This window comes from Protomyctophum parallelum (assembly GCF_964188405.1).
Source record: "Protomyctophum parallelum genome assembly, chromosome: 11".
Lineage (NCBI taxonomy): Eukaryota > Metazoa > Chordata > Actinopteri > Myctophiformes > Myctophidae > Protomyctophum > Protomyctophum parallelum.
The window spans coordinates 35129621-35144388 of record NC_139707.1 but is presented as its reverse complement, the minus strand read 5'-3'; the positions used below and the strand labels follow the sequence as shown (position 1 = coordinate 35144388).

General features: G+C 43.5%; 1 protein-coding gene across 1 annotated transcript; it reads left to right on the top strand.

The window, feature by feature from the left end:
* The first annotated feature begins 658 nt into the window (after nt 1–658).
* On the top strand, nt 659–2922 carry olig2 (oligodendrocyte lineage transcription factor 2). Its single transcript, XM_083777276.1, has 2 exons — nt 659–843; nt 1150–2922. Exon 2 carries the CDS (start codon nt 1165–1167, stop codon nt 2161–2163), a length of 999 nt encoding a protein of 332 aa, XP_083633402.1. The 5' UTR covers nt 659–843; nt 1150–1164; the 3' UTR covers nt 2164–2922.
* Nucleotides 2923–14768: the final 11846 nt, after the last annotated feature.

The following is a 14768-nucleotide window of genomic DNA, read 5'->3' as shown; positions in this document are numbered from 1 at the left end:
TATGTCGGTGTCAATTCTTTTTCTACTATAATATTTTTTTTCTTCCTAAATTACATTTTCGATTGAAAGCAGAAATCCCGAACAGCTTTCCGATTTTAAACTGGGTTTAGATTAATTGGTCTACATTTTATTGCCCGTTTTAATTCGCTTCGCATAGTTTAGACCTGTTGGACCGATTAATAGATCATTATTATTCTGTGCATGGGTCTGTTCAAAAACAATTAAAAATAAAAAGGAAAAACTGACAAAAATAAAATAGAAAATCATAAATTGTATTTGCATAGCATTGCCTAAACCTTATATGTTTTCTGTGACTGCCTAAACTTTAAATAAGCCGGCTGCGAGAGAGAATGTATAGTTTCGTTTCGATATAGGCTATAATAAAACGAATATGTGCTGCCATGTGCAACACACAACAAGTAACATTTTTCTCAAGAAGCCATACGCGGCATGTGTGTCTAATTAATTTAATGAAGATAGTGTTTCTTTGTAATTACATCAGACACGAGCTGCAGGAGAGGAGAGGAGAGGAGAGGAGAGGAGAGGAGAGGAGAGGAGAGGGGTCCTCCCCATCCATCCTCCTCCCCTCGCCCATCCCTCGCAGGGAGCTGATTGGCTGGCGGAGAGGCCGGCAGGGACAGCGACGGGCATTGTCCTGGTGACACCACGGCCCCCTCGGCGCTGCCGTGCCCGCTATAAGAACCTGCGCTCGTGCCCAGGCGTGCCAAAAGGGCTGTCAGTCTAGTCAGATGCGATTTGTGGAGTATACACTATAGTAACAAGTGCATGTTGGATCCAGCATCACGTTTTCTCTTCATCGTGCTTGGACAATTTGTTTCCACGGTAGGTTTAACAATTTCAGTGTGTTGTTGTTGTTTGTTGTGGTGCTTTTGCATGAGTTGACATTAGAATATATACAAGCATGCGTCTGCACTTTCATCTTTCGAAAATGCCATGATATTATAGCCTAAATTATTGTAGCCTATCGGCATATTTCTCCACGTATAGGCCGAATCAGCAGCAGCACACTGCGTGTTTGAATCTCGGTCGATTCGAATGAAGTTGACTTATAGGATATATACTTACATTGTTTTTCCCGGTCTCTCTCTATCTCTCTCTCTCTCTCTCTCGTCTCTCTCTCTCATCCAGAAACCCGCAGCTTAAATGAGGACCATGGATTCCGATGCCAGCCGCGTGTCCAGCAGGCCGTCCTCCCCCGAGGTGGACCACCACATGTTCCTCTCGGCCATGAAGAAGTCCGCCGCTCACCACCATCACCACCACCTGCACGGCTTCTCCGGCGCCGTGTCGTCCTCGACGCAGAGCGATTCGCCACCCGGCGGCGACGGTCACAACACGCTGATCCCCGCCGACATGCGCAGCCTCTGCAGCAACGACGACGACGACGACGACGACTCGCTCGCGTCGCTGCGCATGCTCTCCAAGAAGGACCGCAAATTGCTGTCGGAGGGCGAGCTGCAGCACATCCGCCTCAAGATCAACAGCCGCGAGCGCAAGCGCATGCACGACCTCAACGTGGCCATGGACGGCCTGCGCGAGGTGATGCCCTACGCGCACGGGCCCTCGGTGCGCAAGCTCTCCAAGATCGCCACGCTGCTGCTGGCGCGCAACTACATCCTGATGCTGAGCAACTCGCTGGAGGAGATGAAGCGACTGGTCAGCGAGATCTACGGCGCCGGGGGAGGCGGCCACGCCGCGGCGCACGGCTTCCACCCGGTGTCCGTGTCCGCCTGCGCCACCATGGCGCACGGCGCGCCGCTGCCCGGCCATCACCCGGCCGTGTCGCACGCATCGCACCCGGCCGTGGTGCACCACCCGCTGCTCCCGCCCGTCGTGTCGTCGACGGCGTCGCTGTCCTCCGGCATCCCCACGCTGACGTCGGTCAGACCGCACGCCGCCCACCATGCCCACCACCACCACCATCACCCCGCGAGCCACGGACTCCTGAAGGCCCCCGGTGGCGGTGCGCCGGTGGGCTCGCTGGGGAGCAGCGCCTTCCCGCACTGGGGCGCCACGGTGGCCACGCCGGGGTCCATGCCCTGTCCGTGCAGCATGTGCCAAGTTCCGCCTCCTCCTCCACCACCACACGTGTCCGCCATGAGCAGCGTCGTCATGCCGCGGCTCACCGCGGACTCGAAGTGACTATCACTGTTAGCGCGCTATGGGGACGAACTCCATAGCGCGATGGCATTATATGGAGACGAACTTTTGCTCCGTTGATTGACTGACTGCCTATAGGCTGCGGGAGCGCTTCGGAAAAACCATGTCAATATGTTTTTTTTTAATGTTTATTTATCTCTGTTGGTGAATTTATTCGTTGCGTGCACGTGGAGTTATGCTGTGCTTTTGTTTCTAATTTAACGGAACTGATAATATAACAGGTGTTTTCTTTACAGTTTTGAGTCCACCCCCCTCCCCCCTCAAAAAACAAAAAGGAACCACAACGAAACATTAGCTTATTCATACAAAATTGTACTGTTTTCTGTATTTGTTCTGTTTTCTGTTATTTTATTTCTTGTTTTAAAATTATTCGCTGCATCCGGCGATGATATAGTTTATAGCTTTCCTTTGCTCTGAGCCGGAGTTGAGAAGCTCTCCGAACTGAAGTTTCATCCCAACTTGAAGGAGGCCACACATGTAGAGAGTGTAAATATGTAGATTGGTTATTATTCTGTTTATATAGTATGAAGATATTTTATATTAGACCATTGTTAATGTCCTGGGGTGTGTCTTTCTTTCAGCCACGGTTATATTATACCATGTTTGCACCTGCATCTTCCCATGTTGTTTATCACTGCCAAGCCCCCACGCGGCTGTATACTTGTGTATATATGTTGATCTTCATCACTTTTCTTTTGTTGCCAATAAGCATGCCATTCATTCACTGCCCCGACGCGAAGGAAGAACGACCACCTCTTTTATTTTTTTATAAAAGAAAAAAGTGCTAAATGATATTTATTTACTTATTTTCGATGGGATTTCATATGAATCTACTGTGATTATGTTGGAATTTTAAATGTAAAATAAAAAACATCTAATTGGAAAAATATACTTGTTTTCGTCTTCATGTCCTAAGGCTATATATATATATATTATAGCATGTGATTTTCTGTGGACTGACATTTCTGTTCACACACGCATTTCACAAAACACTGATATTTATGAAACACTGATATATATATATATATATATATATATATATATCTCCACCAATAAACGACCAATCACTGCATGGCCTATAGTATATAATAATAATAATACTATAGTAATAATAATTTATTTTATAACAACAACACAACATTAGCTATATTATTTTATTATTGATATTTTGAAGTAATCAGTGAATGACATCTCTGAGAAAATTTTTAATTTTTAAAGACAAATATGGATCATAAATTAACAAAAGGCCATAGTCTATACATTTCCTTATAAGGGAACAGAATAATTAGACAGTGATCTTTACTCCCATGCAAGTCAACGTATTGTATTCATAATTAAACAATAATACATAACAGCTCTCTATAATTCAAATATGCAGACACATAACCTTGTAGATTCACCTTAGTTGACCTTATTTTGACCTTATTTTAACGAAAGAAACCAAGAAAAAGAAAACCCCGAACCAATTTCAGATTCAGTTTGACTTCAAATCAAATGACCGATTGTTTTTCATATAATATATTAAACATGACTTTCACCCGCTTGACCTAACATTTAGGCTACAACACGTCCATGTGGCTGCATTACATGCGTCAGAATATTCAGAAGAACATATTTTGTTTGTAACTTTGGTTCTCCTTCAGACTTTGCGCATAAGGTGACTTATTACTTTTTTGGCACTGAACTTGGATTTGTCCACCACGCGTTCAACACACGCCTTTGCTGTCACCGCAAGCATGTTTGGATTATTTAGGCACGAGTCCAATTGGAGCATTCTGGAATACACTTTGATGAGATGGGTAAAAAAGAAAAGAAAAAAAAAAAAAAAAAAAAGAACAGCCCATAATGCGGGCCTTTTGCTTTGCTTTAGACTGCTTGACAGGAGGGCACTAAAATATTTGGATAAGCTATGCAAAATATTCGAGCAAACAATCCCTGAGACATACGATAAGCCTCTGTTTGGAGAAATACGCGAGAATAAATGAATATAGCTCGGTATACATTATGAAAAGGTAGCAGCTGCATAGCAGATTGTGCATCCTGTTGCAAATGTTTCCGAAAGGCTTTTGAAGCTGGAACGATATGGACTAAAAACCGACTGGTGAATATTCATGACTGTATTTGTTTATTCGTCTATTTATTACAATTGAATTATTCAAATGATGTGAATTATAAGAACATGGAAAGTCCTTCAACGTTTGTAGGACGTTTCAGAGATGTGGAATATACACAGAGGCACTTAAGAATACTTTGACAACTTTCCAATAGCAAGAAAAAGACTTCGTTGGCTATTAATAATAAGATTAATAGGCTAATAATATTAATAATATTAATAATAATATTATTATTAATAATAATATTAATAATAATAATAATATATATATTATTATATATAACTATACATCATTTTGTGTGCTCGCTTTTTCCATAGATTGATTGGTCGTGCCTGATGCCTGACACGCTGACAATTATGTGTTAGAATGCGTGCGGCGTTTTCTTCACCCCGGAAAGTGTGACGGAAACTAATAACTATAGCGTCTCTGTTTATGATTATATACAACGAGAAGCCTCTCTGAGCCTGAAATGTGTTAGCCTCACAATGCCAAAAGTCTATTGCAAAGTTTTTGGAATGAAGTCAGCATGTGCATCCCTGGAGGAGCTAAAACAGTTTACAGGGCCCGACAAACTCCACAACAGCGTATAGGCCTACGCCCTTGATTATGGATTAAGCCTACTACTTGATTGAAGACATCAAAGGTACGTCATATTTATACATTTGTAATCATTGTAAGGCCGAATGGATTTTCATTGGTTGTGCGGCTGACTGTGCCCCATCTTCTCTGCTGCTATGCTTATATGGGGTCATTTGAGTGCTATTTTGCTTTGAAATTTGGAAGCTATAGTTGATAGGCTATACAGCCTACTAGCTGTTATTGTGCTGTGTGTGCGTGTGCGCGTGTCAGGGCTACCAACCAACATTGTACTTAGCCCTCCAAGCAGAACCCAATGCTACTGAAGTTTCTGACATTTGTTAGACCCAGTGCATTGGGTCCTGTTCCAGCAGTATCCTGCCACCTGGTACGCGGACATACATAAAACATAAACAACATGGATAACGCCTGTCTGCGCTCTTTGACGACATTTTTTCGTGTGAGGGTTTCTGAATATGTGAATATGTCATTTTGTGTGTTCTGGTGAATTTGGGGATTTGATACTTTTATCACATTTGCTTTTAACATTGGAAAATGACGGGTACAGTTTCAGCCATTACAGTGGGTGTCCTTGTCCTTTTAATAGCCCAGTGGTGCCTGGCTGTACAGCACTGAGTCGGTAACGATGGAAGTTGGGAAGTTGGAAGCCCATGCCCCAATTGCAATACCCGTTGTACCCGTGTCAGACTATACCAGTTCCACCCATCTGTCTGTGACTGTGGCGCATATATGGAGATTTCTGCATCTGTCTCTCTGTGTCTCTTTATTCCTATATGGAGTTCTGTGTCAGGCACGCCCAATTATGAAGTGTTGTGATGTCAGAACAGGCCATGCTGGAGATATAGGGGTGATCAGGTCCAGAGCCCAGGCAGATGGCGAGGTGTGTGTGTGTGCGTGTCTGAACGTCCGTCTGTCCGTCCGTCCGTCCGTCCGTCCGTCCGTCCGTCCGTCTGTCTGTGCGTGCCGCCCTGCATCCATCGCACGAGACTCGGAGTTATTTTTTACTGCTGTTTATTATTAACACCATGTTTAATAACACCATGCTGTAAAACACCTTAACACCATGCTGTAAAACACTGTTAGAACTGTATACAAAACAAAGACATTAAACTTGGACGTTCTTACAGTTACATTCAGTGATACACAATCTTCACAATAAGGCTTACAAACAAGACACATACTGTACTGACCACTTTGTCTGCTTGCACATGAATGGGGGAAGTCGACTTGGATTCTTCAGTCTTTCAGGAACACCTTTTTGTTTTCTCTTTTACCTTATACTTTATTTCTTCTGTACGTCACTTTACTTTCTTCTGCTTTAAATCTTCTAGTTCACTTTACTTACTTTACTTTACTTCTTGTTCATCAACGTAAAGCTTGTCTGTCAATGTACGGAGGCACACAGTGCTGTAAAATATCATAATAGACGGTTGTGTTGAGACTCTGGACTTGACAAAACACATTGATGATTTTGGCCGTATGTTATCTGCTGGTATTGGTCCACTGACAGTGAAAACGTAACAATGGTTTCAACACAGCCTTCTTTTTAGAGTACATTGTGCTTCAGTATGTTGACAAGCATCATGGAGATGCTAATTTCCATTTCCAGCTCGATTTGGCACCTGCCCACAGTGCCAAAACTACTAGTAACTGGTGTATTGACCATGGTATTACTGTGCTTAACTGACCAGCGAACTGGCCTGACCTGAACCCTACAGAGAATCTATTCTATAGGTTGTATTGTCAAGAGGAAGGTGTGAGACATAAGACTCAACAATACAAATGCATTTACGGCTGTTATCAAAGCAAGCCTGGGCTTCCATAACACCTCAACAGTGACAAAGGCTGATCACCTCCATGCTACGCCCCATTGATGAAATAATTTGTTCAAAAGTAGCCCAGACCAAGTATTGACTGCATACAGTAATATACTTTTCAGATGGTCGACATTTCTCGTTTAAAAAAATATATATATTTTTTTCGTGGTCTCGTAAAATTTTCCATGAGCTGTACGCAATAATCGAGATAAAAAAAAAAAGTTTTAAATACTTCACTTTATGCACAATGAATTGAGAATATATACAAGTTTCACTTTTAGAATTATATTAGGGGAAAAAACTTTTACACAATATTCTAATTCATTGAGATGGAGCTGCATGTGTATATATTAAACCTCCTAGAATTTCTGGACCTTAAAGGCCTATTCATACTCCAGTTCTAGGTGATAAGTGGTGACCACCGATAACTATACAACATGACGTCACACGGTGATAAGTGACTCACCACTCACCCCTCATCTCTCTCTTTTTAACCACAGTTTTGGTTGTCACATTATCACCTAACACTGGAGTATGAATAGGCCTTATAAGGGCCTATACACAGTAAAATCCTAAGGGCACATTTTTACACTCGGACCACTTTTCCACCGGTTGGTTCCCAATGGGAACCGGTTCAGTTCTTTTTGGTTCTTAGTCCATGAACCAGAGCTCCAAAATTGGAACGTTAATCATGAATTGAGTGGGCAAAACTATACCTATATTAAATTGTTTATGGGATCAATATAAGTAAATTAATAAGATAACACTTCCACAGTAGTAGCTTTTTCATATTTTCAAATGTTTTGCACATTTTCCTATATAATGCCTCATTAGCAGATTTAAACATTTAAAATTTGTAATACAATAAATCATTGTCTTCGTGTATAAGTAATCACCTGGGGAAGTTTCATGGTGATAACAATTTAATATAGTTATTGTTGCACACTCAACTCAAAATTAATGTTGGAGCTCTGATCATAAACTCAGAACCAACTAGAAAAAGGCACAGGTCTCCACCAGGAGGATAGGAGTGTGCGTGTGTGATGTTTGTCAAAATGTTTAGGAGCAATATAAACGTGTGCGCGCGCGTGTGCGTGCGTCGCAGCTTGGCCTGTTGTAGCGCCACCATGAGGCTGATTTGATAAGTGGCATTTTTTCCAAAGCCTAGTGGGAAGGGAATATGCATGCACAGTTTCACCACAATCGGACGCTGCGTTGAGTAGTTGTGGCGATTTGTACAAAATGGGTACAAAGCGGGCTACTCCTGAAAAGTTTAGAAGCCAATCGTAGCCAATGAGGGTGGATTATGAGAAATCAAACAAACCAGTCTTGATCACATGACTATGGAGAGCATGTGTACCGATTTGCGTGAAATTTGGATAAAATCTGAAGGAGTAATTTTAGAAAATGTGTTTTACATATGTCGGCCTCCTGATGGCGCTATAAAGAGCAGATGTGAAAAATTCCAGGCAAAGGTTTTTCCTTGGCCTCTACAAAGTTATTCACAGATCTGTGCAGTTAGAGGTAAAAATACTTTTCGGCCAGTTATAGCGCCACCATGAGGCTGAGTTGAAAATGTTCATGTGGCATTTTTTCCTCGTCCTAGTGGGAATTGCACAATTTCCCAGAAATCACATGATGTGTTCATGATTTGCAGCATTTTGTTTGAAACTGAGCACTCCTGCAAACTTTGGAAGCCAATCTTAGCCAATCAGGATGGAGTCTGAGAAATCTGAAAGACCCGTTTCATTGAATGGCTCTAGACCTAGAGGGACTGTGTACCAATTTGCGTGATGTTTGGACAAAATCTGTAGGTGTACTGTCCAAAAACTTGTTTTGCACAAAGCGGCGTCCTGGTGGCGCTATAACAGGCCGTTCTGGAAAATGTTGGGGCAGAGGTACATCGTTGGCATCCAGGGAGTGTGTGTGCAAAATTTGGCACCGGGTTAACGGTGCCATATATTAGCTGTTCACAGACGGACACACGGACGGACGGACGGACGGACGGACGGACGGACGGACGGACGGACGGAGTGCAAAACATACTCTCTCCCCATGCCTTTGGCCTGGTGGAGACAAAAATAACTGAACCGGTTCCCATTGGGAACCAACCGGTGGAAAAGGGGTATCGGAGTTAAATGACCATTGACCACTCAGGATTGTACTGTGCACTTTCAGTAGAATGGCTCTCTTGCCTACTGTATCTGTGCATTATTCCATTCATTTCCTCAAAGAGGCTACATGTATTGGACCAACGTTGCTCCACTCAGAATGACATATAAAGTGCCTGACAGTGTGGACCAATACCTATACAAATACTGATTGTCCTGTTTGTGAAAAGTGAAAAAAATAAATACTAATTATGTTGAATGACAACATTAAAGAGACACAAGGTTTAAGACAGCTTGTCTCCTTTTACAAACATCTGCTTTCCCTCAGTCAGAACCCAGCCCATCTACACCATTTGCTCTGTATGAAATGCAATTACACCAGCAGTTAATGGGGATCACAAGGTATCACGTTTCAAAATTAATTAGACCCCCCCCCCTACACACACACACACACACACGTGAGCGCACGCACGCACACGGCCACACGCACACACACTTCCCATAATTCTGTCTCATTGGCCCACACTTTAACAAAATAACCTCTCCTTCTTAATTACACCCCAAGACGGCCTTCAAGAAAAGCCATTTACAAACATACAGTACAGTATTCTCTGGTGATGTACACGTAGGCACAATATAACTGTGTCAATTTAGAAAGCATTTCTATCGCTAATATCAGTAGGGGTATCCAGTTAAATTACATTATTTTATGAGCAACGAGACATATCCATTTGGTAGTAAACCTACAGATTGAGCAGGTTTCTCTCCTCTTCCCCCTATAGCAGACTGGCTAATGGTGGCTGGCCTCAGAGCCTCATAGACTGCATGCGATCAAACAGCTTGTGCCACGGCGACTCACCCATTGATCCCAAAAACTCCTCAAATTGACACTCTGTCAGCTTGAATATTCATAACTCCAGACAGAAGAGCGGGGCGTGAGTCGGACACAAACTTACACTGGACTTTAAACCCTTCCCAAAACATTGCACAGATGTACAGCCCGTTGAGCCTCACACAGCACATCGTGTTTTGTTAGCTGAAAGGATTATAGGATCGGTGCGATGCATCAAAGGTGGTGGAGAGAGAGAAAGAAAGAGAGAGAGAGAGACAGAAGCTAGAGACAGAAGACGGACAATGAGACGCAGAGAACATGAGCAAACAGAAGAGGCTGCATCAGTTGCAGCCCCGAACAATAAACTATTGGTCTCAATGCTAATGACGGAATAAAAAAAGTCTCCAAGGGATCATCAGCCGATGAATATGAGACTTAGGAGGTCGTTAGGGGGAAGCCTCAGAGGAAACAGTTTCCCATGGGATTCGTGTTTACTCCGCGGTATGGCATGTGCGCACACACACACACACACACACACACACACACACACACACACACACACACACACACACACACACACACACTCATATACGTGTACATGTGCACACACACATTTATATGGGTAAAGAAGATGGCAGCATGATTCTGTACTCGGTAATGGAATGCAATAATGCACGACTAGTTAACTGTCATTCTACATAGAGATGCTTGTTGTGTGAGCAATGTTACAATATTAGAACTGACGTGTTATTTCAGTGATGTCAGGTGGAATTTGACTGTCTCCTCCATATCGCCATGCCCATATCGGGGACGGTGCATACTTAGTTTAGACTAGTCATTGGTTAGACATGGGTTAGGTTATACCGTTTAGGTGTGCTGCCCCGTGGGAGGTTAGGTTTAGGGTGAGGGTTTGAGTTAGGTTGTAGTTGTAGGACTAATGACTGGTCCAACCAATGACTAATCTAAACTAAAAACTGTCTAAACTAAGTACTGCACCCGCCCATATCACCTCGTGAACACAGTGCCTCAACGTTTTGACTGTACTGTATGAAATATTCAAGGGATGTGTGCTTGCATAACCCAGGAGCTTGTAAGCTTAGTACATTGGCTGAATGATACTGTTTTATTGTATTGTAGGCCCTACTGTATTATTCTTCACCTATTGGAAAGGAAAATATTATCAAAGTGTGTGTGCGTGTGCGCGCTTGTGCGTGTTCATGTGCACGTGTGCAGGCGCGTTTGTGTGTGATCCTGTCTACATGCATGAACGTGCACAACGTGTGTTTGGAAAGTCTATGAAGGGGAGCAGATGAACTGCCCGATACGGTGGATCAATGTGTTTACGAACGGCCTGGCGTGGACAAAGACAGAAAGGGGACAGAGAGAGAGAGAGAGAGTGAAGGAGAGTCAAAGAAAAGAAAGCCAAGAGTGCAAAGGATCTCCATTGAGTGTGTGTTTTTTTTTTTTTTTTTTGGCTTGAATCGTCCCCAATGTGCTTTGAAAAGGGGGATAATCCTGTCAAGTAAGCGGACCTTTGGATATTCATGACCGGCCGAGCGGCTCTGTCGTAATGAAAGAGGGACACAGCCAGGATAGGATTAAACATCAAAGTGAATCCGAGGAGAGCAACAGGGCGGCCCGGGGAACATGAATCAGCCCAACGCCACAGACACAGAGGTCTCAGAGGGGGTGCACTGGGGAGCCCATGGGGGCCAGCGAGGTGCTGCAGCCGACAGAGAAGACGACAAATTTTGGGGGCCTGTGGGCCTCCTAAATGCCATTCACTGACCTATATGGGGGTGCATGAGCACCTGCCCCCCACCCCCCAACCTCAGTAGACATATATACACTTATACATAAGCACGCAATCATACGGGGCAGGCCTGCAGTGACCATGAGAGTTGCTCTCATCACAATACCTCACTCGATGGAGAGGATCAAGATGAGATATAGAGCGTCGCAGTCCCGCCCCCTTTCATGACGACGCCAGGCCCGGGAAATAATTCCCAATGCATTTTCCCCATAGACATTTCAAAAAGTATTTATTTAAAGACCTTTTAAGCGCCGTACGAAGCCAACTCGAGTCGTGAGACTTGTGACAAATCATGACAACAAACACAATATTTTGGACCAAACAAATAATTAGAAGGAAGAAAAACAACAAAAAAAGTGTTGTAACCTGCCGTTTTTTTCTTCTTTCTAATTCTTTGTTTTCCCCCAAAACATTGTGTTTATTGTCATGATTTGTCACAACTCCAGTTGGCTTTGTCCACGGCGTAAACGTCTTTAAATAAATACTTTTTGAAAAGTCTAGTAAAGTAAACTTACGGGGAATTATTTTCCGGGGCTCTCGAGGGGGCGGGACTTAAACGATTGTAGACAATTGTTATTTGGCATTGGCAATATTTAAAAATCACACAGCCATGCAACACAACCACAATTTACTGAACAATTGCTGTGATTTGTTCGCAAAAACCCTAAATCAGAGTGACATGCAGACTGACACAACAAAATGTATCTCTGCCTGCCAGTGCCTATACTCTATGTGTGTTCTTGTTGTCGGCGCTGTCGGTGTATTTGCCAATCAACTTTTTTTCCCGTAGGCTACCTAGAATTTGTCCTCTGTATTATTTACTCATCCTAACTATTAGGAGCAGTGGGTGCCATAGCGTGCACACAGGGTGTGGTTGGGGGACAGTGTCTTATACGCAAGGACCTCCTCGATCCATATTCCAACCGGGGACCTTCAGATTACCAGACGGCTGCTGTGTGCTATGGGCACATTATGATATGAGAGAAGGAGGGGGATAGAGACTTGTGTGTGTGTGTGTGTGTGTGTGTGTGTGTGTGTCACGTGTGTGTGTGTTGGGGAGCAGCCTATCAGTATACCATTTGGGATGACGTCCCATATGGTTTGGGTGACCATGTCATGAACACGTCTGTCACCTCTCACTGGCCTTGCCAACTCTGGAGTCTCATGACTGTTGGTGGCAGCTGGGACGTTTGGACAAAGGGGGCAACAAACATGACAGGGTGTGAAGGCAAAGCCCAGAGCTTTATTAGAATGAGACACATTATGCACGGCAAAATATACTGAGTGTCAGCGGTGTTGATTTCGTCGACTATGATGAAAAATGTTCGTCGACTACCTTTTTTTCACTGACAAAAACTACATAACGAAATAAAAACTTTAGCCACGATGACGAAAACTATGACTAAATATACTGACAATTCAACGAATAAAAACTAGACTAAAATGTTAGGAAGGGACTAGTGGACAAGAGATCCAGTATGAGTCATTTTACACTTGGTTGCATGCTGAAAATAGCAGATCTACAAGCTCACAACGCGTCGCGCTGCAACGCGTTGTGAGCTTGTAGATCGGCTATTTTCAGCAAGTCATTATGACGGCATCAACGCCACCAAAATTCATTTTAGTCTAAGACTAAAATCTTATAATATTTAGTTAATTTAAAACTAGACACTAAAACATTTCAGGTGACTAAAATGTGACTAAAACTAAATAAAAATTATTGAAAAGACTATGACTAAAACTGAAATCAAAATGCTGCCAAAAACATCACTGAGTGTCAGTTTAACAACATTGAACATTCAGCAAAAATATCCGCTTAACAAATGTGACCCGCTGTGAGCTTGCAGGTCAGCTTTTTTCAGTGATGGTAATTCGTGTAGAGCAGTTGTTTTTTCAGCATTTTCAGCCACAGAACCACCATTTGATGAGATTTTGAGACTTAATTATCGTTGGATAGGATTTTGTCCACAATTCTGTTCTCTAATGTTGTAGACTTCTTGTAAATTAAGTATAATGGCTAATAAGACTGGAACCCCCCCCCCTCAAGGACCACTGGTTGAAAACCACTGGTGCAGAGCGAAAGTACAGGAAAGTCAAAAAATGGAAAGGCGTAAAATGAACATGACTGAAAGGTGTGTCTGTATGATCACAGAAATGTATGATAATGGTTAAGCTAATTATTTGTGCTCACATGTTTCTTCCTATGAAACTGATAGTGGGTATCTCGTTGCCTTGCGACATATGTCCTCTCCAAATTGCCTGCCCCAAGTGCATCGAGTCATAAATCGAATTAGTGTTGTTGTGCGCTCAAACCATCTTCTCACACACTTTCTCTAATTTACATTTGGGGTCGCTAACCATTCTAATGTTGATAATGTCGGTTTCAGTTCGTTACCGTTACCGCATAATAATCCCAGATAATAACGTTTTGCTGGTATGAGTTGTAATAGGTTGTGAAAATCAGCCGGGGGGGGGGGGGGCTGGTTCAATGGGATCTCGGACAGATAATCTGTCAAGGTTGATGGGAGCGGAGGAAGAGAATGGAGAGCGAGTATACGGCGGAAGGCTATTTACGACGGCGGCCCGCTTTCTCTGGTCGCTAGTGGAGGATTATCTGCTGGGAGAGGCTCTGAGGAGTGCCTCGCATTGGGAGGTCAATGTGAGCCGACCTCCTGGAGAAGGACGGCAGCGAGGGAAAGATGGCAGACATATATAGTGGTGGGAGCTCAGCTCAGTGCACCTCTCAACAAGGGCTGAGTGACAGATGTGTCCACCTCTGTCGATGCAGACAAGTCAAGTCAGTGTGGCTGTGCATCCATCCTTTGCATGGCAATGTCACTGCGTGTGTGTGTGACTGTGTGTGTAACGTAACGTGTGTCATGCAATATGCATTTGGCCGTGGACCCCAATCTGGAAATATTTAGTGCCAGCAGTGACCCCCATGGGCCAGGATTTGTGTGCGAATGCTTCCAAGATTTTTTTCAAGTAGCAGCATAGCCTCCCCCCCGGGCGCCTGATGGAGGGAAAAGGAACTGGTCGGAATAACGTGTTCCTTCCACACGCTATAGTGTCCCCCCCCCCCTGTCAGGTGAAAAGAAGCAGCATGGACTCCTCATGCATAGAAGGAAGCATGAGGTCAGTCCGCTGTCCTCCCCCCTAGGTTGGCAGAGGAAGTGTAGAGCCCCGGATTACATTAGATAATTGACATCGAAAAATGGGGTGGAAAATCATGGGATAAAAACAAAAAAACAAAGAAAATAGCAGCATAGTCATGCGATGCGATGTGTTGCGAACTAATGCAAA